This window comes from Schistocerca americana, chromosome 5 (assembly GCF_021461395.2).
Source record: "Schistocerca americana isolate TAMUIC-IGC-003095 chromosome 5, iqSchAmer2.1, whole genome shotgun sequence".
In the NCBI taxonomy this organism is placed as follows: Eukaryota; Metazoa; Arthropoda; class Insecta; order Orthoptera; family Acrididae; genus Schistocerca; species Schistocerca americana.
The window spans coordinates 567,087,603-567,111,982 of record NC_060123.1 but is presented as its reverse complement, the minus strand read 5'-3'; the positions used below and the strand labels follow the sequence as shown (position 1 = coordinate 567,111,982).

The 24,380-nt window shown below is 41.8% G+C and overlaps 1 protein-coding gene across 1 annotated transcript in view; it reads right to left on the bottom strand.

Moving 5' to 3' along the window:
- The window catches only part of LOC124615809 (dedicator of cytokinesis protein 9), a 343,132-nt gene that overhangs the window by 163,069 nt on the left and 155,683 nt on the right, over positions 1–24,380 (bottom strand). The window contains exons 17-18 of the mRNA XM_047143949.1: positions 5,139–5,324; positions 4,804–4,989 (exon numbers count right to left, since the gene is read on the bottom strand). Of these exons, the coding sequence (XP_046999905.1) occupies positions 4,804–4,989; positions 5,139–5,324 (372 nt within the window). The remainder of the gene's footprint in view (positions 1–4,803; positions 4,990–5,138; positions 5,325–24,380) is intronic.

The window sequence follows — 24,380 nt, the reverse complement described above, 5'->3', positions numbered from 1 at the left end:
GACCAAGGAGAAGGTACCTGGATTCGGTTAAGAATGATTTTGAAGTAATAGGCTTAACATCAGAAGAGGCACCAATGCTAGCACTGAATAGGGGATCATGGAGGAATTTTATAAGGGGGACTATGCTCCAGACTGAACGCTGAAAGGCATAATCAGTCTTAAATGATGATGATGATGATGATGATGATGATGCTCTGCTACCTTCACTATTTCGTCTCTCAAAGCTACCCTTTCTTCTTCTACTGTATTTCTTTCCCCCATTCTTGTCAATCATTCCCTAATGGTCTCCCTGAAGCTCTCTGCAGCCTCTTGTTTTTCAGTTTATCCAGGTCCCATCTCCTTAAATTCACACGTCTTTGCAGTTTCTTCAGTTTTAATCTACAGTTCATAAGCAATAGATTGTGGTCGGAGTCCACAACTGCCCCTGGAAATGCCTTACAATTTAAAACCTGGTTCCTGAATCTCTGTCTTACCATTATATAATCTATCTGATACCTTCTAGTATCTCCAGGCTTCTTCCATGTATACAACCTTCTTTCATGATTCTTGAACCAAGTGTTAGCTACGATTAAGTTATGCTCTGTGCATAATTCTACCAGGAGGTTTCCTCTTTCATTTCTTCCCCCCAATCCATATTCACCTACTATGTTTCCTTCTCTCCCTTTTCCTACTATCGAATTCCAGTCACCCGTGATTATTGTAAGTTCAGTAAACTGTCATGCTCAGATTTATAAAATTTTGATATGGGAAAATTAGAAATTTTGTGACCTCTCATAAAAATTGCTAATTTCGCATTATTCTGCTGAAAAGTGCCAACTTCGAATTGTCGTTTTCATAGAATTTTCTTTTCTCTATGCGTATGTAGTCAGGACATATCCATCTACAAATTCCAGCAGGTAGTGTAATATTATTCTCATTTCACAATTGTGAACTCTATGGAGCAAATTACCTATTGGATCATATTCTACAGTCGTATGTTGAAGACCACACATGTCTGTGTTTACTCAATTTGTCTACTATACAAAATTTAATAACAGAAAATATATACAGTTACAAAACTAACCCCAGAATACTATGCACTTAACAATATGACATATAATTTCACAGCACTTTTGAACACATTTCTGAGCCCCTAACACAGATCAATAACACAATACAGCATAATCTGCTTTCCCAAAAGAACTTGCAAACTGTAACAATTATTAACCAGCAATAACAACAACAACAGGACAAAGACTAGATTAACATATCACTTAAAATGTAATTTTACAGTCAAATTGCTGTATTCAGCAACTCGGAGGGTGAGACTACTTATTCGCTACCACCACCGGTGACAGTGACCATACAGCAACAGAGTGGAGAAACACTCTCCTCTGACACGTCAGGTCATGTGGCCTGATCTTGTGGTTTCCAGAGTGGGATAAATCTACCAACACAGTAACAAGCCAGTGCCGTATTGAATGTACATGCTTACAATATACATGGCAGCCTGCCCTCTTCTTGATGACTGGTGCTGCCAGCTTAGCCTATGTTTGGTATTGGACTCTGGCTGGATTTCTCATAACGTGGACTTGGACTTTATTCACCGGCCTTCAGTTATTCAGTGTCCATTCTTTGTATAACTGCAGGCAGCCCAAAATGTGTGTATTGTGCGCCAAACTCTCTTCCCGCACTGAATATGTTCATATAAGGGAACAGAAATACCATTCCAACACAAATTTACTATGAAAAACACTAATATAGACAAGTGCCTCTGAAATCACATTTTTGTTGAGCATACTGACTCTGTAATGATCAGACGTTTCAGTCTTTTTGCTGATGCTCACTTTTATTTTCATTTTTTGTCTTTGTATGTTTCTTTTGAGAGCTGCATCAAACCAGTCTCAGGACTGAAGACCACAACAACAACACGTTTCTTTTAATTTGTTTATCAGTATTACTTAAAAGGAAAGGTCCCCAGTTGTGGGATCAACTTTTTGAAATCAACTATATGGTGATGTAGGTTAAGGTCCCAAGTATCACACCCTGCAGCAATGCACCCTGGTGGGCCATTGTTTGTGAGTAATTGACAAAAAAAATTTTTGGAATTTCATATGATGCTCTACAGCTTTGCTAAAGGAGTATTTAACAGATTCATTGCACAACATAATGATTAAGGTATTGACCTCATAAGCAAAAGGTGCTGCATACACATTAGCTTTAAATCTTTATTGAAACAACTTTGGTCACCATTTTTATTCAGTTACTTGGGTCAAATGGCCTTTTTTTTTTTTCCCCCTTGTAATGTTATTTAAATCTTCATATTAATTTTCTCTCATTTTTCTTCCTAATATTGTTTTTCCGCTTAGAATCTTAATTCATGTGATTTAAATTATTTTTATTTATTAACTTTGATTTAGTTTCTTCCGTGTTATTAACCTATATTTTTTTCCATGTTACTGCATTCATTATTTCCTCTCCTCATTCTGCATGAATTTTGTTTTATTTATAATCTCTTGTTTGAATCTTCATCTGCATTACTTTGTCCATACAGCAATAAAAATTTATGTTTTAATGACGATTACCATCCAAAACAATTTACATCTTGTTAGAAAAAACATATTTTATATACCACTACACGGTAAATATAAAGAGATTATTTTGTCTTTTGTGTTTTAACCGATACACTGGTAGTTTCAAATGCATAACAATAACATATGGAAAGTTCTTGTTGAGAATTATGAACTATTTAGGAATAAAGGCAACAACTCACTGAAAGGCATAAGTGCTGCATTGTCGATACACACACAAACAAAAAGTACAGAGCTTGGCTAGCTTTTGGAATCTACTTCCTTTTTCAACACCGTAGAAACAAAAACACATAAACACAGGTACATGCCTGTCTCTTTACAACGTGCTCAGTGAACTGTCCCATGGTGAGTGTAATGGGGCGCGGTGGCGGTGTGGGGTGGGGTGGGGTGAGGGATAGAGAGAGGCGGGAAGAGGGTTGAGGAGAAACGTTTAGCAGCTCATGGTAGAGTGGGGAGTTGTCTGTGGTCTAGCTAGGAGTGCAGGTAGAGGAGGCTGCTGGCAAACGGTTGGGCATGCAATTTCACCGTCTATGGCATGATATAACAGCACACAACTAGCTGATGTGTGGAGCATGAATTGGGCAGGAGTACTGGGACAGGGATGGCACGCGTAAACGCGCACCTATCTCTCTCTGTTGGTGGGAGGGATTTTTTTTTTTTTTTTTTTTTTTTTTGGGGGGGGGCACCGAATTACATTAGGTTTAGGCCAGGAAGGTTACAAGAACAATGGATGTGTTTAAGGACAACTCCCATTGGTGCAGCTCAGAAAACCTGGTGATGGTTAGGAAGATACAGATGGCACGGGTTGTGACGAAGGCATTGAAATCTCGCATCTCAATGGCTGCTTTACAACCTGTGCCACATGGATCCTCCCCACCAACACCAGCTATTCTGAGCTCTGCAGATGGGAGTTATCCTTACAGCACGTCCTTCACCTTCATAACCTTCCTGGCCTAAACCTAAGGTAATTTGCTGCTCCCTCCCGCAAACTCCGAGTGTGTGTGTGTGTGTGTGTGTGTGTGTGTGTGTGTGTGTGTGTGTACCAACCCCGGTCCCAGTACCCCCACCCAATCTGTATCCCCACATCAGCTAGTTGTGTGCTGTTATCTCACGTCCTAGTCTACGAAATCGCATGCACAGCCATCTGCCATCTGCCTCCACCAGCTGCACCGCTCACTAGCCCATAGACGGTTCCCCACTCTGCCATGAGCTGCTAGACACTTCTCCTCAACCCCTCCCTGCCTCATGCCTCTCTCCATCCCTCACCTCACATCACCCCACTCTCCACCCCCATCTCATCCCAGTATACTCACCGTGGGCCAGGAAAGATCTTGCAGTCAACTAAGTTAGACAGCTAAGTGCATGTATGTTCCATTGTTTTTCCTACGAGCTTGAAAAAGGAAATGGATTCTAAAAGGTAACCAAGCTCTGAACCTTTCATTTGTGTACCTATCGATGATGCAGCCCTTTTGCCTTCGGTTAGTCATCTCCTTTATTCCTGAATAATTCATATTACCTTAGGCACATAAAAAGAATTAAATCCATATGTACAAAGCTTCCAAATGGAAAAAGAATGACTGGAAGAAAAAAATGAGAGCTATTGAAAAAGTCATGCTTAAAATGATGTGACAAAGGAATAGAAATAAAAAAATTTACATTTAACCTACTTAATTGAAAAAACATAATGACAAAAGTCATTTCGATAACTACTTAAAAATAAAAATTTTCAAAGTTTCTGATGAAACTTTAATCTACAGCCTTTTGCATGAGAGGCCAGTATCTTAACCATCACACTATGCAACCAGTCTTTTACATATCACTTTTGCAAAGCTGTAAAGTATCATGCAAAATCCTGAAATTTTTGTCATCAGTTACTCAAAAACAAGGGCTCACCGGGATGAATGCCTGTAAGGTGTTATACCTGGGACCTTAAGCCATGTCACCATACAGATGATTTAAAAAAGTCGATCTCTTGCTGAGACCTCTTCTTTTTAGACTATCATTACATTTTGATCATTTTGATCTTATTAGACAAACAAATTTTTTTCCCACTCGAGGCCAAGACAGTAGCATTGTTTTCGTTTTTTATTATTATTTTACATGTTACATTCTACAATAAGCTTTAGAACAATAAACTTGTTTATGTACAAATGTTTGAGTGTTAGTCATCCAAGCAATATATTTAATTAAATATTAAGTCTGCCAAATACTGTTAAATAACGAAATATCTCACCTTCACATATGACTGTAGTATATCTTTTCTTCCAGCTTCATGTATCATATGAACAATATGAATCAAGACTCTTATTATATTTAATCCAACTTCTTCAGAACTTGAGACTACTAACAATGTAAACAGATGATTTAGAAGAGTTGGAAGAAAAGTTATCGCAGCTGTAAGTTGAATAGCATGTGCCGCCTAAAGCAGAGAACATACAAATACTCATAACCAAGCAAACAAAATTATACAGTAAAACAGTAACTCACTTTTATGATTACGAAATGTGTTGTAACAGCTAATGCAGAAGTTAAGATTTGAAAAGGTTGTACTAACAGATTTTGACATACCTTCAGAACTTTACAAGTCTCTGAATCAGTAGTTAACTGGGGTAGCTTTACATCCAACAGTTTTTCTGTATGTGCAAACAGATTATGGAGATGTTGGTCTTTTGTGAAGACAGTTGAGTATAGTTGAAAACCAACAGTAAAAATAAATTTTTGATTATCAATCCAGTTCACTTCCGGGCCTGCAAACTGAAATGGAATTCATAATCAAAATCTATCCATAATCTGAACAAGAAATAAGTTTCATATCTTCCTAAAAATCCTAACAGTCCACAGAGTTCCATGAGTCCATGCTGAAAAGTAATGCCTCTGAATTTTTCATGTGAGAACTATTGAAGCTTTTTAAGTAAAACAAACTTTATTAACACTCTACATCATTATTCTTCATGTCTAAGTACCTATTTCTCAATATAGTCACCCCAATGAGGAACACATTTCTCCCAAAGAGAAACCAGTTTGTTTATACAGTAACTGAAGAATGTTTGACTTTGTTGACGGAGCTACAACCTCACTCTACTTGCACTGCTTCATCAGTATCAACATGAAGTACTCGAAAGTATTACTTAAGTTTTGCAAACTGATGAAAACCAGCTGAGGCCAAGTCGGTACTATATAGAGGGCAATCAATGACTGTGAACCAAAGGCGTCAGATTGTCACAGATGTCGGCAGTGCTTATGTGTGATCTGGCATTGCCATGCTGAAGGAGAGGGTTCTCCATGTACAAACCTTTTTTTGCAGTTAGAAACTTGAGTACAGCATGCTGTTTCTCACACACTGACATTGATATGTTACACAACACCATGTTACAGGCTACAATTTGAAGCCCTCTAGTGGCAATGGCTGCAATTGCATCAGTGAAGCAGGAAAGTCAACAGAGTGATATGAATATCATGTAATACCTCAACCGATACTGAGAACAGAATAAGAAATTCGGAGACATAACTTTTCAGCACTCCTTCGTACACATTCAACAAATTTGAATCCCAATATTACACCTGGTTAAGCACGAGACAACTGGAAATCATAAGTTCAGCAAAACAGTATCGTAAATTAAAGTTCTCCAAAACCATGTACAGAATCAAGTGCAATTTTGAAAATTGCAGGAACTGTGCTGTGTTGGTAAAAGGTGGTAGGGACATTGCCAACCATGCCCCATAACCATTTTTATTTAACAGCAATGGAGTGGTGTGTCCTTCAGCATCATGCATTCACAGTCAACGAGTTTTATTAAAATGTTAATTTTTATATGCAGGAGGATCATATTTTCCACAAACATCTTAGCATTCACTGCTAACGACTATCATCATCTTTCAGTGCGATTAAAAATTATTTTGTAAATTTTAGAGATTATGCCAAGAACACGTAAGATCCCTACGACAACAAAAACAGAGTGCATCATATATGTAAGAAAGAGTTGTAATGTGAATAAGTCCACTTTGCTCAGTTCATAGGCACAGTACTAAACTTTGTGATCATTTTATTGTCAAACAGTTCTTTGGGAACCTTTCTGATTTAATTAATCCAGAGGATGACATTATGAATCAAAGTAAACCCACAATTCAGAACTGGAATATAGTGTGCCCCTTGTAGCCACCTCAATATGAAAGAGGATATTTAACACATTATGTTTAAATACATAGTGAAATCCCTATTTTAAGTTTTCATGGGGTCCAGACTTAAAAACTGTAAAATTGAGGAAAATGTACAATGGAATAAAATGTTAAAACCCCTAAAATACAAGCAAAAACATCTAATTGGCATATATGATTAAAAATCATAATCCTCACCAACTGCATTAAATCTGAGTAAGTGAAGGAAATTAAATGTACAATACAATATTTATACAATAATTTGTGGTAATGAATTTCATCAGTCCTTAAAAATTTACAGATGTGTAACAGCAAGTAAAAATTCGAAACTTCCTGGCAGATTAAAACTGTGTGCTGGGCCACGGCTCAAACTCAGGACCTTTGCCTTTCACGGGCAAGTGCTCTACTGACTACGCTACCCACGCACAACTCACAACCCATCCTCACAGCTTTAATTCCACCAGTATCTTGTCTCCTAGTGAGTCGTGCCTGGGTAGTTCAGTCAGTAGAGCACTTTCTCGCAAAAGGCAAAGGTCCCGAGTTCGAGTCTTAGTCCAGCACAGTGTTATAATCTGCCAGGAAGTTTCATATCAGCACACACTCCACTGCAAAGTGAAAATTTCATTCAAGTAAAAGCTCATCAAAAAATTGAAATTGGTTTCTGGGTACAAGGTAATTGAGCTATTTTCCAACATGTTACAACCACAAATTATACATTAAAATACATGTTTTTGTGGCATCTTTCCTTTGTATTCACTGAGAAAAAAGCAAAAATTGATGAACATGGTGAATTAAACCAAAAACTGTGAAGTACAGTGAAAAGTGTCAGAATCTAACATGTGGTGATGCGTGTTTTCCTTCTGTAGCCAATGGCAGTTTAATTTTGTTGAGTAGACTTAAAGCTACATGCACACTCAGCTTGAAATATTTTTCTACTCACTTGATGTGGACATCTTTTGGAAACATCTTTTGAACCATGAAAACACCTATCCGAACCAGTGTCAGTACAGATCAAAGCAAACAATGTTTCAGGCCAGCTATCGTATGTCACCGCTGCACAGCGCAAGTACGTGTTTGTATGTCAGATTGTGTTGACTGTTGTATAGAGCTTTTAGGTGTTTTGTTTTTTCTTGCTGTATTAAGTTTTTCTGGAAAAAACGCAGTGGACAAGGCAGCAGACTTGTCATGTTGTTTATCATTGTACCAGGCTGATGGATGCTTGTGGAATATATGAAGCAAGCAGTACAAAAACACCAATAAAACGAGACGTTCTTCATGAAACTGCTGCTACATTGGTAGAATACTGAGAATGACTGTGTAGAAAACAAAATAAGGTCATTTATCGTAGCCTTCAAAACACAAAATAAATACTCAAGGCTCTGGAATGAATCTCCCACTGACAAAAAACTAAGACTAACAGCATGTCTCACTGTAACTGCTTTCCTGAAATTTCTATCTTTTTTTTAAGAAATGGTGATACCATATTAGCCAGAAATTCAAAATCATTAGATGATATCCAAGCGAAATTACGGAAACTAGAGCTGTCTTCCACACTCAGTTCCCATACGTAACAAGATTTTCCCATCAGTTGTTCTGTAGTATGTATTCACTCATCAAAGACTACTGTATGCAAATCTGCAAATTGATTTCACACAACAACTAATCCGATTTCATCAACCATTATCACCCACTACGCAAATTCTCCACCAAAATAATATCGTAGTTTTTAAACCAATTACAAAATTCTTTGATAAATGCAACCTTATTCCGCACAACTACTAAACACTGAGAAATGCTTTTTATGGCCTTCAGGTCACAAATTACAGTTTCCTCGTCTCTAGACATGATGTGGCGCGTAATACGAAAACAATACAACAAATAGCATTGCAAACGATGCAAATACACTGAGTAATGTTTATTGCCATTGTGGACAGAAACAGAGACAAGACAAGACACAAAGTCGTAAGCAGATCGAAACACTGTAGGAAATAATGTTTCTAACAGACACATGTTTTCGGTGGCTTCACACTACTTTTTGCAGCGGTGATATCACTAGTAGGCTTTCAACTATTGACTTTCGCAAGCACTTGTAAACAGCCCCCGTGTGAACTGTGTGAATTTCAATTATTCATTTCCTTTGTAGTATGTGATGTATGTGTGTGTTATGCCATTTCAAAGCAACGGTGCATTGAAAGTATATTAGTATTAATAAAACATCAACGATGTAAGGCTTCAAGAGATTTAATGATAACTAATGCATAATACTGACTTCAGATGAGGAACTTGTAGCATAATGGATAATGTCATGGTTAGATGGCTTAGAGGTTATAGGTTTGCAACTTGTTGCATGCCAAAATTATTTTTCAACTTAGTGTGTTATCATACTTGTTATGATTGTAATACAATACGTTCTGCAAAATTTGATTTTGCTAAACATTTCCATCTGGTTAGAGAACAAAGGATGAAATAAATACTTGTCCATATATTTCCCGAATGTGTGGTGATTCCCGAGTGAGTGGTTAGACAGAAACCTAAGAGAACAGTTTACATTCCTGTGAGTTAAATAAGCAGCAATAAAATTCATATTGTTCCTTCTCACACATACTTCACTGTTTGTTGCCAAATATGTGGCGATTTCCGAGTGTATGATTAGGCTTGAACCCAAGACGACAGCTTAAATTGCTGCAAGTGAAATCATAAGCAATAACATTCACATTATTCCTTATCATAAATATTTCACACATTGCACAACCACAAACATATTCCCCTAAAGAGTTCTTGCTACAACTGAGATTCTCCTGTCACTAACAGATCCACAAACATCAACATGACGCTATAGCGATCGGCACACTGATAGCCTCATTCCTCGTCGCCTTCACAGCACCACCACATTACGATTGTCAGCTGCTGCAAAAAGTAGTGTGAAACAAATTCGACCCATCATCACTGCACAGTGAAGTTAAATGTTGCGAACTCTGTAGACAATGTCAATAGTGGATTACATCAGTATTTCATCTCTCACATCTCCCCTATCTGTAACAGCCTAAAATAATCCATTAACTCTGCCATCACCCATGGTGCAAACCATCTGTCTTTTGTTCCACTTATAACTGATTTAGTCACATCAAATGCCAATAGGTAGAAAACAGGATGAAGTGAAGCATGACGTTGAGTAAGAAAGAAGAATTGAGTAAGTCTTACTATGAAGAAACGTAAGAACGAGGAATTTTTAGCATTGATCTTATGGGTTTTTCACAGGGGCTACAAATTTACGGTGTAGAAATAGGAAAAGCATAAAATCTGATAATGTAAAATCAAATTTCCACTGTATTCTTATACAACCTTGGTTAACAAAACTATTTTATATATTGACAGCCAGAGAGAAAGAAAAATTTATATTCAAATATATAATGATTGATCAATAAATTTTCCTTAACTAATGAACTCTGCCAAAGCAACACACATACGGTTATTCCTAGCTCACAGAGATAGAACAAGTTTATCACTACATTGCGAGTGTTTAAACACAATGAGGACACAAAAAAAATTATTAATGTGATGGCATATAGGTTTTGGGGACCAAGGCGACTGGCAGCAAATGAAGTCTATTTGAAGGCTAATAAAAGGAAGTGTACTGAGACTGGCATCAACAGAGACCATAATTACAAATATGGATACAAAAAACAGATTATTGAGCAAAATGAATTCCTCATATGGCATCTGCCAAATAAGCCACTGCTACCACCCAAAAAATGATGATCATAACACCAGTGGTCAAACTGAGAATACATCAATAAAACTTTGCACTACACGCTTGTATGCGAGGGTCGTTCCAGAAAACCTCAAAGTATAACCTACTAGCATTCCTTTTAGTTAATTCATTCATTCATTCATTTGTCCCATTCTGTGGATCTCAAGAAGAAGGAAAAACCTTAGAGATGAGGAATGAGTCAAGAAACGCATTCAAGTGAGGCAAACAACACTTACTAATTCAACCTGTATGCAGTATTAACAATAAATTGGTTGGTTGGTTGGTTGGTTGGTTGGTTGAGGTTAAAGGGACCAAACAGCAAGGTCATCAGTCCCTTGTTTCAAATAGACTCCATTCTGCTAACGGGACATCTCAGTATAGTCAGAAAAATAAAACGGATAAAGGGGAAACGTAAAAGGGCAGTCACGTTGTCATTAGTAAAAACAAATGAGGGAAGTTGGCAAGAGAACGAACCCAACACTATGCTGAAACAGCATAGGCAAGACCACCTGTGACTTAAAAGGTACAACTGCTATAATGCAGAAAGTACGTATGGGAATAGAAAAACTAACCAAGCCTTAAAAAGAAGGGGTGAAAACAGAGTAAAAGGGAAAGAAAAGAGGATTCCGGTCAGGGAGGTGAATCGGGAATCTCTGAACACTGCCTACAGTGGGAGACACCCAAACACTCACCGCCCTGCCCCAACACCAGAGGGAGATTAAAAACTTTAAAACTGAGAATAAAAACCACTCTCCCGGAGGAAACCTAGAACCAGAGAGACCATCCGGGAATCGTCAGCCAACATCAAAGGTAAAGTGTGGGGGAGTCTGTACTTAGCACGCAGAGCCAAAAGAAGGGGGCATTCAACCAAAATGTGGGCCACTGACTGGAAGGCTCCACAATCACATAGCGGGGGTGGCTCATCACGCAAAAGGAAACCATGGGTCAGCCTGGTATGGCCAATGCGGAGACGACACAGTGTGGTCGAGTCCTTGCGGGAGAGGCTAAAGGAAGAACGCCATGGGCCTGTAGTCACCTTAATGGCACGAAGTTTATTAGACAGTGGAGTAGCCTCCCAAGAATTGGCCCATGACTGTGCAAAGTGGGATTTGATGTGAAGCCGTAAATCCGCTGCAGGAGGGGTTACAGAAAACGGGGGGTAAGTAACTGCTCCCCCAGCCAAACGATCAGCGAGCTCATTACCCGGGATACCCACATGGCCCGGGACCCATAGGAAGTCAATGGAACAAGCAGCACGGTGAAGATCAGCGAGATGGTCATGGATGGCAGAGACCAAGGGATGGCGCGAAAAACACCGGTCAATAGCAAGAAGGCCACTCATCGAGTCCGTACATAACAAAACGCGGTTGTGTTGGGATTGTTTAATAAAGGTAAGGGCCCGGGAAATTGCCATCAATTCCGCAGTAAACACCCCACATGAGGGTGGCAGTAGATGATTTTCCGTTCCAACAAAGGACGTGAAGGCATACCCAACATGATCAGCAGATTTAGAACCATCAGTGTAAAAAACAACAGCATCCCGAAACTCCCATAAAATTTGGCGGAAAAAGGAACGGAACACCACCGGGGGGATGGAATCTTTCGGACCACGGCGGAGATCCATCCGAATTCGAGGCCGAGGAACTAACCAAGGAGGGGTGGAGGGGAGGGAGCGAGGAAGACAGGACAAAGAAGGAAGCCGAAAATCACGGGTAAGAGACGCAAGGCGCAGCCCAACCGGTAAACCCGCCTGAGGGCGGGAGTCAGGCGGGCGACGCCCATGGTCTGGGAATAGGATAGAATAGGAAGGATGAGCGGGAGAAGAACGGATAGTAAGGGCATAAGACACCAGAAGCTGGGACCGCCGAACAGAAAGGGGGGGGATCCCAGCTTCAACCAGGAGACTATCAACAGGGCTAGTAGAGAAGGCACCGGTGGCCAAACGGATACCACGATGGTGGACTGGATCCAGCACGTGCAGCGTGGAAGGAGCAGCTGAACCATAAACTTGACAACCATAGTCCAAACGTGACAGAACTAGAGCACGATAAAGACGGAGGAGGAGGGAACGGTCCGCACCCCAGGAGGAGTGGGCAAGGAAGCGAAGGACATTGAGTTTACGGAAACATCCTACCTTCAGGAGTCTGATATGGGGCAGCCAAGTGAGCTTGTTGTCGAAAAGAAGACCTAGGAAACGAAACTGTGGAACCACAGGCAATCTTTGTGCAGCGAGATAGAGCTCTGGATCAGGGTGGACCGTAGTACGGCGACAGAAGTGGACCACCCGCGATTTTAAAGGAGAGAATTGAAACCCGTGGGAGAGGGTCCATGCAGAGGCACGCCGTATAGCCACCTGGAGCTGCCGTTCTGCAGATGGCATCGAGGAGGAACTAACCCAAATGCAGAAATCATCCACATACAGGGCAGGGGCGACCAAGGGACCGACAGAGGCCACAAGTCCATCGATAGCAATGAGGAAAAGAAGGACACTCAAGACAGAACCCTGTGGGATGCCCGTCTCCTGGGTCCGTGGAGAACTAAAAGCAGTACCAACTCGAACTCTGAATGACCGATGGATCAGGAACTGGCGGATAAAAATCAGGAGTGGGCCCCGAAGACCCCACTGATGAAGGGTTAGTAAGATGTGATGGCGCCAGGCCGTGTCACAGGCCTTGCGAAGGTCAAAAAACACTGCAACCAAATGGCGGCGCTGGGAAAAAGCCTGCCGAACTGCGGATTCCAAGCGAAGCAAATGATCGATTGGAGATCGTCCCTCTCGAAAGCCACACCGGTAAGGGGACAATAGATCCCGAGATTCGAGGACCCAAGTGAGCCGACGGGCTACCAGCCGTTCAAGTAACTTACAACCAACATTGGTCAAACTAATTGGCCGATAGCTGTCAACAGATAGGGGGTTCTGACCAGGCTTAAGGACAGGAACCACAATGCTATCCCTCCACTGAGAAGGGAAGTCACCCTGGAGCCAGATACGGTTAAACACCCGAAGAAGATGGTGCCGTTGTGGAGCACTGAGATGTTGAAGCAGCTGGTTATGAATGGAATCTGGGCCAGGAGCCGTATCATGAGAAGCAGATAGAGCAGAAAGAAATTCCCATTCAGTGAAAGGTTCGTTGTAAGATTCTGACTCACAAGTGGTGAAACATAAGGTGACAGCTTCAGCCTGCTGTTTTTGATGAAGGAAAGCAGCTGGATAGGAGGCCGACGCTGATGCCACTGCAAAATGGGTCGCAAGATGTTCTGCGAGAACTAATGGGTCCGTACAAATGCCATCTGGGAGGTGAAGGCCTGGGAGGGTGGACTGCCGATGGCAACCTTGGAGAGAGCGAAGTGTAGCCCATACCCGTGACAGAGGGACAGTGGAACCAAGGGAAGAAACGAATCGTTCCCAACATATCCGCTTGCTCTGTTTGATTAAATAACGGGCTTTAGCGCGAAGGCGCTTAAAGGTAGAAAGGCTGGCTACAGATGGGTGCCTCTTAAAGTGTTGCAAAGCTCGACGGCGATCACGGATGGCAATGGCAATGGCCGTACTCCACCACGGGACTTGCCGACGACGAAATTGTCCAGATGAGCGCGGGACAGCAAGGTTAGCAGCGCGAACAATCGCGTCAGACACGTCACGTAGGACGTCATCAATACAACCCGACAAAGAGGGAGAAAACTCGACCTGTGCAGTATATAGAGGCCAATCGGCGCGGTGGAAAGACCAACGAGGTAACCTCTCCATCGGGGAGCGGGAAGGGAGCGTGATAATCAACGGGAAATGGTCACTATCACAAAGGTCGTCGTGTGGCGACCAGTGTAATGAAGGGAGGAGAGAGGGAGAAGAAAGAGAAAGATCAATGGCAGAAAAGGTACCATGACCAGCACTGAAATGAGTAGGGGAGCCATCATTAAGAAGGCACAGGTCGTGGTCTGCAATAAATTGGTCTATAAGAAGACCTCGTCTAGATGGAAAGGCACTGCCCCACAAAGGATGATGAGCATTAAAATCCCCAAGGAGGAGGAAGGGAGGAGGAAGTTGCTGAAGAAGGGTGGTTAAGGCAGCAGGTGTAAGATTCCTGTCAGGAGGGAGATAAAGATTGCATACTGTGACTGCAGAGTCTAAGTGGACCCTAACAGCAACCGCTTCCAATGTAGTTTGGAGAGGAATCCACGTGCTAGCAATGTCTGTACGGACCAACGTACAAACGCCACCAGAAGCCCGCAAGGGTCCGACCCGATTTCGACAGAAAACACGGAACCCACGGAGGGTCGGTGAGTGAGCATCAGTAAAATGAGATTCCTGGAGAACCACACAAGCTGCTGAGTAGGACGAAAGAAGGGATTTCAATTCCGGAAGGTGACGATAGTAGCCATTACAATTCCATTGGAGAACCACAGAACGATGGTTTAAATGAGGGCTGAACACGCTAAATCCAGTCATACCGCCGGGTCCCCACCTGTCACCGACAAGGAGGGGGCGACATCCATAAACGACAGGTCAGAATCCGGTTGTGAAGCCGGGGAAGGGACCTCCGGTGACACCAGAGGCTCTTTGTCCCGGGACTTATGTTTCTTCTTCTTTTCAGGCTGAGATCGAGGAGGGCTGTGTGGCATAATGGAGCCAGCTGCAGCAAGATCAGGAACAGAAAGAGACCGGGCGACCTGGGGGCCGATAGACCGCGGCTCTCGCGGTCGCCGCGCTGCAGCAGACCTTTGACCTGGAAGGTGCCGGGAAGGGGCATCCCGGGAGAGGCGCCCTTGACCGGCAGACGCCGAAGGAGTGGGACACTTCTCCGGCTGGGGAGGGGGAGCGGCGCCCAGAGGAGAAGGTGTGGGAGCCGCAGGGGAGGGGGGAAGGAGAGGGGTCCGGGACGGGGGTAAGGAAGGGGGAGGAAGGGATGAAGATGTAACCAAGGCGTAACTAGATGTCATGGACACAGGGTGCAATCGTGCATATTTCTTACGGGCCTCTGTGTAGCTTAAACGATCAAGAGACTTATACTCCTGTATCTTTTTTTCTTTCTTATAGACTGGGCAATCTGCTGAACGTGGAGAATGACTACCATGACAATTTACACATACAGGAGGGGGAACACAGGGACTCCCCTCATGGAGTGGACGTCCACAGTCACCACAGAGAGGGTCCTGGGTACAGCGAGAAGACATGTGGCCAAAACGCAAGCACTTAAAACACCGCATAGGAGGTGGGATGTACGGCTTCACATCACAGCGATAGACCATAATCTTAACTTTCTCAGGAAGGGTATCCCCTTCAAAGGCCAGGATAAAGGCACCAGTATCAATACGATTATCTTTAGGACCCTTCTGAACACGCCGAACAAAGTGAACACCCCGCCGTCCGAGATTGTCCCGAAGTTCCTCATCAGTTTGAAGGATGAGGTCTCTGTGAAAAATCACACCTTGTACCATATTTAGAGACTGGTGAGGGGTAATGGACACGGGAATTGTGCCAAGATGGGTACAGGCACGAAGGGCCGCAGATTGGGCAGCAGAAACAGTTTTTATCAGTAAGGAACCCGACCGCATCTTGCTCAGGGAGTCCACTTCGCCGAACTTGTCTTCAATGTGTTCCACAAAGAATAAAGGTTTGACACCGGTGAAAGTATCTCCATCAGTCCTGGTGCAAACTAGATAACGGGGGAAAGGTTTTGCCCCTAGACGACGGGCCTGACCCTCCTCCCAGGGGGTAGCCACGGAAGGGAAGGCCGAAGGGGCAAGAGAAGCAGCACTTGAGGAATCAGTACCACGCAGAGAGACGGCCGCAGAAGAGCGGCCAGAGGTTTGGACCCTTATGCGTTTCATCTGCATAGCGTCCGCCCTGATACCACCCACTCCGATCAGGGGCTCTCCTCACGGGCGCCACCCAGCCACAGCAAGGGCCGTCTGGCACGGCGGCCATTGCCGGGAGTTCCGATGCTCCAGGATGACGAGCAACCACTCCAAGGCATGCATGAGCAGGTCACAGCTCAGGTATCAGAAGTGTGATCCCTGTGTGTTCAGGGGGCTCAACCAAAAGGGTACATAGCGACCCCACCACACGGGCTGGCTACCGTGCTGGCTATGCACCCTAGCATCAGACAACGACGTAGAAGAAAAGGTGGAATATACTAGGAGGGCACACGTCGGAGACACTAGGTAAGGTGCTCTTCCCCAAATGGCTCACACTACGGAAAGAGAAATTTTGGAATGGAGGTCAAACCCCAGAGGGGGACCAAGGAATGCCAAAAGGAGGAGATGATTACGCAACAAAGCCAGAGTGTAAAACCAACAGAACCAGGAGGATAGCGGGGGCCAACATAAGCAAGGACACCAATAGAGGGAGAGGAGAGGGCGAGGGGAAAGGGGTATGGAGGGGAAAGGAGGGGAAGGGAAAGGAAATGCAGCCCGGGAGAGAAAGAAGGCTGCAATGGCTCGGGGCCCCGTGCTCGCCACGCACGTATCCACGAAAGAGTTGTGGACCCCCTGGGGGGAACAATAAATTATCACTGTGCTGCTTAATGTTATTTGTGCTTACAACAACAGAACTTAATAAATTAGAAGGAAAGCCATCGCTTTTACCTACATCTATAACAACAGACCCCCATTTAGAATACACTATTACCTGTAATGCAGCTTTATAGCAAACACTTACTATGTAGCTAACAGTGATTGTCAATCCTAAAATCTAGATAATCAGATAATTTGTAGGTGTGGCTAATGAGGTATTTTTTTAATTTTCTTTTGAAACTTTCTTTCTTAAAGTATATGGGAGATCATTAAATGCATTTGCACCAGGTAACACGCACAAGGAAGCAAAGACAAACAAAAATTATTTTTTTGTACCTGGTATCATGATCATGCAAATCATAGTTAAGCTAAAACTAATTATTATCATTAACAACAACAAATAGCGTTAAGAATCAAATGACTGGGAAAAGAACATAGGAATTCTCACATCTTTAAAGATGCCTCCAGAAGATGTGTGGTTATTTACTTTACACAATATGTTTACTGCTCCCTTCTGCCAAACAAATAGTTTATTTTCTTTAGATGCACTGTGCCAGAAGATAATCCCATAAGACAACAAGAAATAAAAAATATGCTGAATAAGCTAACACTTGTCATTACTCCTAAGAGCAGATCGTGCTGAGCTGAGTATCTTTATTAGTTATCAATGAATTGACCCCAGTTTAGTCTGTTACACCACTGAAGCCCCAAGGTAGTGGGTAATAATTCATTTATATATACACATTAATGTCCAATTCTTGCACAAGCATGGGTAATTTTTCCTCATTTGAAATCACATGATATGAGTCTCTGTGACTTTTAAGGACTATAGTAACTGGTGCGAGCCAGTTGTAGGCCTGTTCAGCTATCATCTGTGCTGTGTCTGGTAAGGTCGAATTTGAACATTTGTGGGGTCTTGTATAGTTTTCTCAGTGGAGAATCCATTAGAAAAGCCTAACTGAGAGGAGTTAACAAGCCCTACTTAGAAAAATGAAGTATCATTCTATCAAATACTATTATCTGGAAAAAACCTGAAAATGCTGGAAGGACCAAAAATGACCTGTAATTTGATGTGATCTGCTTATCTCAAATTTTATAAACTGATATTGCTAAAACATATTTAAGTGTTAGGAAATATGCCCTGACTCACTGACTGATTACAATGTTGCCTTAATGGTACTCCTATCAAGTCATAGCATGATTTTAATATCCTGTCAGAACCGTCATCATACACAGCATAATTACTACTTTACAGTGACATGATGAAATTCTGAATTATCCATTGACATTGGATTTTTTTTTAAAAAACTAATGTCTATTGATGGTCCAAGGAGTGTGTGCCAAAGTAAATCTATAGCATCTGCATCTGACTGCTACAATCAATGGATCTGGTATTGACTGAATTAAACATGTCGGCATTTCTGTCACAACTTTTTTCTTGGGACTCAATTTCATTTGCATTATCTCTTGCTTAATAGCGTTCCAAACTGTTTTCAGTTAATTTTTGGAGTGTTGTTATTTGAGCACAGTGCATGTGTTTTGCTTTTTAAGCGATAGACTGAAGGATTTTACAATACTTGTGGTAATGGAGTTCCAACTCTTGACTGAAGCTTGTCCTTTAAATTACACAGAGCTGTCTTCTTGGCATGAGGTACTTTAATCCCAAGGCTTATCTACCTTTAGTTCCTGCTACACCAATTGTTTGTTTTAGGGGAAAGCAGAGCTCATATTCCTGTAGGAATACGTTTAAGAAAGAGTTAAATTGACCATCAAACTTGTCTGCTTCCTAAATCTCTTTGCAGCGTTCATCTTGTAATTTAGCTTTAAACATCGTGATCTAGTCACTGTTAACGAATCTGTGATAAAATACTTCCCTCATACATTCAAGGCCTAATTGGTTACCACAATTTACTGTTAATATTTGACCATAATGGCCATATAAGCCATTGATTACAACTATTACATCCAATCCACCGAAGCCTATTGAGTCTACAAATTGCCAATGGTTGTCACCCTGTGTAACTCTTCCTAATAGTGAATTTTATTGTGGCAAATAATGAAAACTATACACAAACAACACTAGGTGTCTTTGATCAGTACTGAACAGAAAATTGTAGTATCAGTCTTCAGTTAGGTCTCCACAACTTCATAAAAACTGACTGTACTCCTTTATGAAGCTTAAGGCATTTCCTGCTGATGCCCTCCAAACTGTTTGTATTATTAGTTTGTGTTTCCTAATCCACAATTGTGGGAAAGCATTCAAAGAGCTGTTCAATACAATATTCGTTATTCCAAAGGGTCTGGGACTTAACACCTACTGAACAAGGTGGCACACTGGTTACCACACTGGACTCGCATTCGTGAAGACAACGGTTCAACATTGTGTCCGGCCATCCTGATTTAGGTTTTCTGTTACTTCCCTAAAATGCTTCAGGAAAATGCCGGGATGGTTCCTTTGAAAGGGTACGGCCGATTTCCTTCCCCATCCTTCCCTAATCCGAGCTTGTGCTCCATCTCTAATGACCTCTTTGTCGACGGGACAATAATCTCCCCATCCAATTAACATCACTTAGTGCATATATAGCCACTTCCCCTTTCTGCTTACTAGTTCTACAGTAATATGATAGTAGCTCAAATTGAGTTATATCTATATGCTCAATTTCAATTACTTACATGTGATGTTTTGATGGATGCATCATGCCATATGTCATTCTGTCTGCCTTTGCATTTGCATGTATGGATATTAGAAGTTAATCATTTTTACTTGCTCGTAATGCTTCTGTTATTCTGATAGAAGATACAACATGAGTGCCTTTAACACCCATGAGTTTGTGCAGGCTGCAGTATTTCATTTGGCTAGTAGCTATTCCAACTGCGACAACATTTGTTACACAGGACAGTCTTTCTAAGGAATTTACCCTACGAAATGTCTATGGAACACAATTAAATGCACTGGGGTAGGATAGATAGTGTTTTGGTAATACTGGTTTTGTGTGGTAATTAGCTGTCCAAAAATTGTCTTACCAGAAGCCTTCGGATGCACACCATGTCCTTTACAATATGACCAACTGATGGAAAATGCATTAATCACACCCACAAGTGAACATTACCATCTCCTGAGTAGTTTTCCCAAGCTCCACATAACACTTCATCCAGGGCTCATCACACAGCTCAAAAAGTAGAAAGACTTTCTCACTAGCATGAGGACCTTTATCAGCAATGTGCCTGACACACCTCTGTGGTCCAAACTTTTGCCTGCACCATGTACTATTATTACGTTACCTTCCTTCACTACAGAGTCTAATCTACATTCCTGAGTCAAACAATGGAAACTCCAGAAAGCATTCTGGGCTGAACTGCTGGAGCTGGTGGCTATGTGTGCATGCGGTGTGCTTGCTTGTGTGTATGAATGGTTTGTGTTTCTTTTCTGCTGATGATTCTGCAGCCGAAAGCTTTGTGTGAGTGTCTTTTAATTGTGTCCACCTGCAACTTAACGTGTCTTGTTTATGGTAAATAGCAATCTGTCTAAATTGCTGAGTGTTACATTTGGCTTAAAAATACTAGTTACCTAGTAATCATTTCCCACAGTTTTGTACTAGTTCTGACATTCTCTTCCTACAAGATATCTGGACAAATAAGACCTTCTAGGTCTGCTTAAGCATTTTATTTCTAGCCTCAACTTGTACCTTACAACTTGTATATAGAGACTGGTATTTAAATTATTGGACTGTCTGTATACTTTTGTCCACAGCCTTCGAAAAATTGAAACTACTGGAGATAGCTACACTGACATCATCAGAGTAGCAAGCTCTTTTGATTGTTTCACAGATTTGGAAGGCTTGACTGTAATCCAGTTTTGTGATGCAGCTCTAACATTAGTACTCCAAACTTTTCATGCTACTGCCATTTCAGCTCAGAATTTCAATATTAGTCAGTCTTTTTTGAGTACTATGTACCAAGAGTAACAATCACTGCATTTCCAGATTTGGCCAGCATCATTTCTCATGTAGGTTGCATTACAACATTCTGCGTGAAAATAATGCTGACATTTCTCGCATTGACTTCCATTCCTGATGATTCTCAGGCTGCTTGGACACTTGTCCATTCTGAGCGTAAAATTTTGATTTCGTCTGAGCCATGTGCGACTCGCATTGGTGCCATTGGTAGGTTGGCATCGTGTAATAGGGACCGTGGTCTCTTGTTTTCTTCTTCTATTTAATGGCACCATTACGTTTGCTAGTGTTGTCTGTCCACGAGTGACAGCAGCAGCGTTCATCAATATCTAGTACCTGTACAATCTTTGAAGGACGTGAAGTGTTTTCCAGGTTGGGTGTGTCGAGTTCGGTTGGGAGAGAGCAGCAGAGAGGTCCGGCAGGGCGAGGACAAGCCAGGACCGCTGGCGGCATGCAGGCATTGCCGGATCGAGGGGCTCTAGTTGCAAGGGCCACAACCTCGTTGTCCACCGGACCCAGCACGTTGAGTTGAGTGAACATTAATCCAGTAGTGAAACCACCAGCAAGTGGAGCGTGTCAAGTTGGCAGAATCTATTAGCCGCCTTCTACTGCATGTTATTAGTTTTTGAATTTTGTGTTATTATTTGGTGAAGGCCAACCTGTGGTATTTTACTGCCTAGTGGCAGCTAACTCGCCAGTTACCTGCCCTGGAGGTTAGCGTATTTTTGCGGCAGAGTGCTTTTCCTTGTCTTGCCGATGCTGTCTGGCAAGACGTGTAATTCAACAGCCTCCTTGTTTGCAGTGTGGATTGTGGTTTTTTTGTCTACCTTGGTTGTAGTGATTCCTTCTGCCTTCTGAAGACGCAGTGCTGTCTGTCACTTCATCCTCGCATGAATTATTCCATCGTCTAAATTTACACCTACATGGTTACTCTGCAATTCACACTTAAGTGCCTGGCAGAGGGTTCATCGAACCGGTTTTTTTTTTATTTTTTTTTTATTTTTTTTTATTTTATTTTTTTTTTTTTTTTTTTTTATCCCGCCTGGAAGGCAGCACATGGGTAGGAACAGTAGCAGGAAAATTACGTTGGTACTGTATGTAAGTAAAACTGGTTTACTGGCGCAAAAAACAAGTTAATACATAGTTACATAGCTTGCAATGAGGTGAGATGCTGACACCCGTCATATGTAGAGCAAAGCTGAAGCGAAGTGTCCTGGCCGTCTGCTCTTGATCAAATGGGATGAGTCTGCAGTGGTGCTCATAGAGCTGAACAGCGCCTGCTAGAGGGCGCTATCATCGGTGTCGGTCGTAGTGCCAACTTAAGTACTTGCATTTACGCCTTGGCATCGTGGCTATCGATGCCACAATTTTCATTCTACTTCTCTACCATTCCACTCTCAAATCGCGCATGCGAAAACGGAACACCTAAATCTTTCCATACGAGCTCTGATTTCCCTTATTTTATTATGACGATCATTTCTCTCTACGTAGGTGGGTGTCAACAAACAAATTTCCCATTCAGAAGAGAAAGTTGGTGATTAAAATTTCGTAAATAGATCTCATCGCAAAGAAAACCTCCTTTGTTTCAGTGACTGCCACCCCAACTCGTGTATCATATCAGTGACACACTCACTCCAATTACGCGATAACACAGAACGAGCTGCCCTTCTTTGCACGTTTTCAATGTCCTCCATCAATCCTACCTGGTAAGGATCCCACACCGCGCAGAAATATTCCAGCAGAGGATGGACAAATGTTATGTAGGCGTCTCTTTAGTGGGTTTGCCGCATCTTCTAAGTGTTCTGCCAACAAAGTGCAGGCTTTGTTTCGCCTTCCCTACAACATTACCTACGTGGTCTTTCCAATTTAAGTTGTTCGTAATTTTAATTCCTAGGTGTTTAGTCGAACTGACAGCCCTTAGATTTGTGCGATTTATTGTATACCCAAAATTTATGGATTTCTTTTAGTACCCATGTGGATGACCTCGCACTTTTCTTTTTTTAGTGCCAATTGGCACTTTTCGCACCATACAGAAATTCTCTCTAGATCATTTTGTAACTGGAATTGATTATCTGATGATTTTACTTGATGGAAAATTACAGCGTCATCTGCAAACAATCTAAGGGGGCTGCTCAGATTATCACCTAGATCATTTATATAAATCAGGAACAGGAGGGGGCCTATGACACTACCTTGTGGAACGCCAGATATCACTTCTGTTCTACTCGATGATTTACCGTCTATCACTATGAACTGTGACCTCTCTGAGAGGAAATCACGAATCCAGTCACACAACCGAGACGATACTCTATATGCACGCAATTTGATTAATAGTCACTTTTGAGGAACGGTATCAAAAGCCTTCTGGAAATCTAGGAATATGGAATCGATCTGAGATCCCTTGTCAACAGCACTCATTACTTCACGGGAATAAAGAGTTAGCTGTGTTACACAAGAACGATATTTTCTGAATCCGTGTTGGTTATGTATCAATAAGTCATTTTCTTCAAAGTGATTCATAATGTTCGAGTACAGTATATGCTCCAAAATCCTACTGCAAGTTGAGGTCAGTTATTAAGTGGATCTGTAATTCAATGGGTTACTCCAATTTCCTTTCTTGAATATTGGTGTGACCTGTGCTACTTTCCAGTCTTTAGGAACAGACCAGCCATAGTTTTACTGGTTATCACACGTTAGGTGGATTTGGTAAGAGGATTGATCAGCATTTAAACTGTCTCTAGTTTGAGTTGCCATCCTGTTAGGTGAACGTAACTCTTGGCTGCCTGTCTCACCGCTTACGCAGCTGTAGGGACTTTTCTCAGGTCGATCCTTGGAGCACTGTCTGTGGATCACTCCCCTTTTTTATTTGGTCTGATTGTGTCAATTGTCTAAAAATAATATTTTGTTTAAATTATTCCTATTGCTTGTGACCTTCAGCCGACAAATAATTTGAATTATTCTTAATAAGGCCTTCAGCTGTTAGTGTAGCTTGTGTTACAGTCACTTTTTTTAAAAAATGATTGTTTTAAAAATTATTTTGGTATTATTCAATGTGTAGTCGTCTTTCTCACTTGTAATTCAGGCCTTCAGCCGTTAATTGTTCGGGAAGTATTCCTTGTGGCCTTCAGCCGACAAATAAAATTATTTCCTTAAATAAATGTATGTGTGTGTGTGTGTGTGTGTGTGTGTGTGTGTGTGTGTGTGTGTTTACTGTGCAACCAATGGTAACTGATTAGGACCCGTCCACACCTTTTCCTGCTTTCCCTAGCGTGGGACTAAGGGAAAGCAGGAAAGGTGTAGACGGGGCCTTCAGGCGTCAGTTTAGCTCATGTCACAGTCAATATTTTTTTTATTTGGTTGTTTTAAAAATTATTTTGGTATTTTTTATGTGTATTTGTCCTCCTCATTTGCCTGAATTACAAGTGAGGAAGACAATTA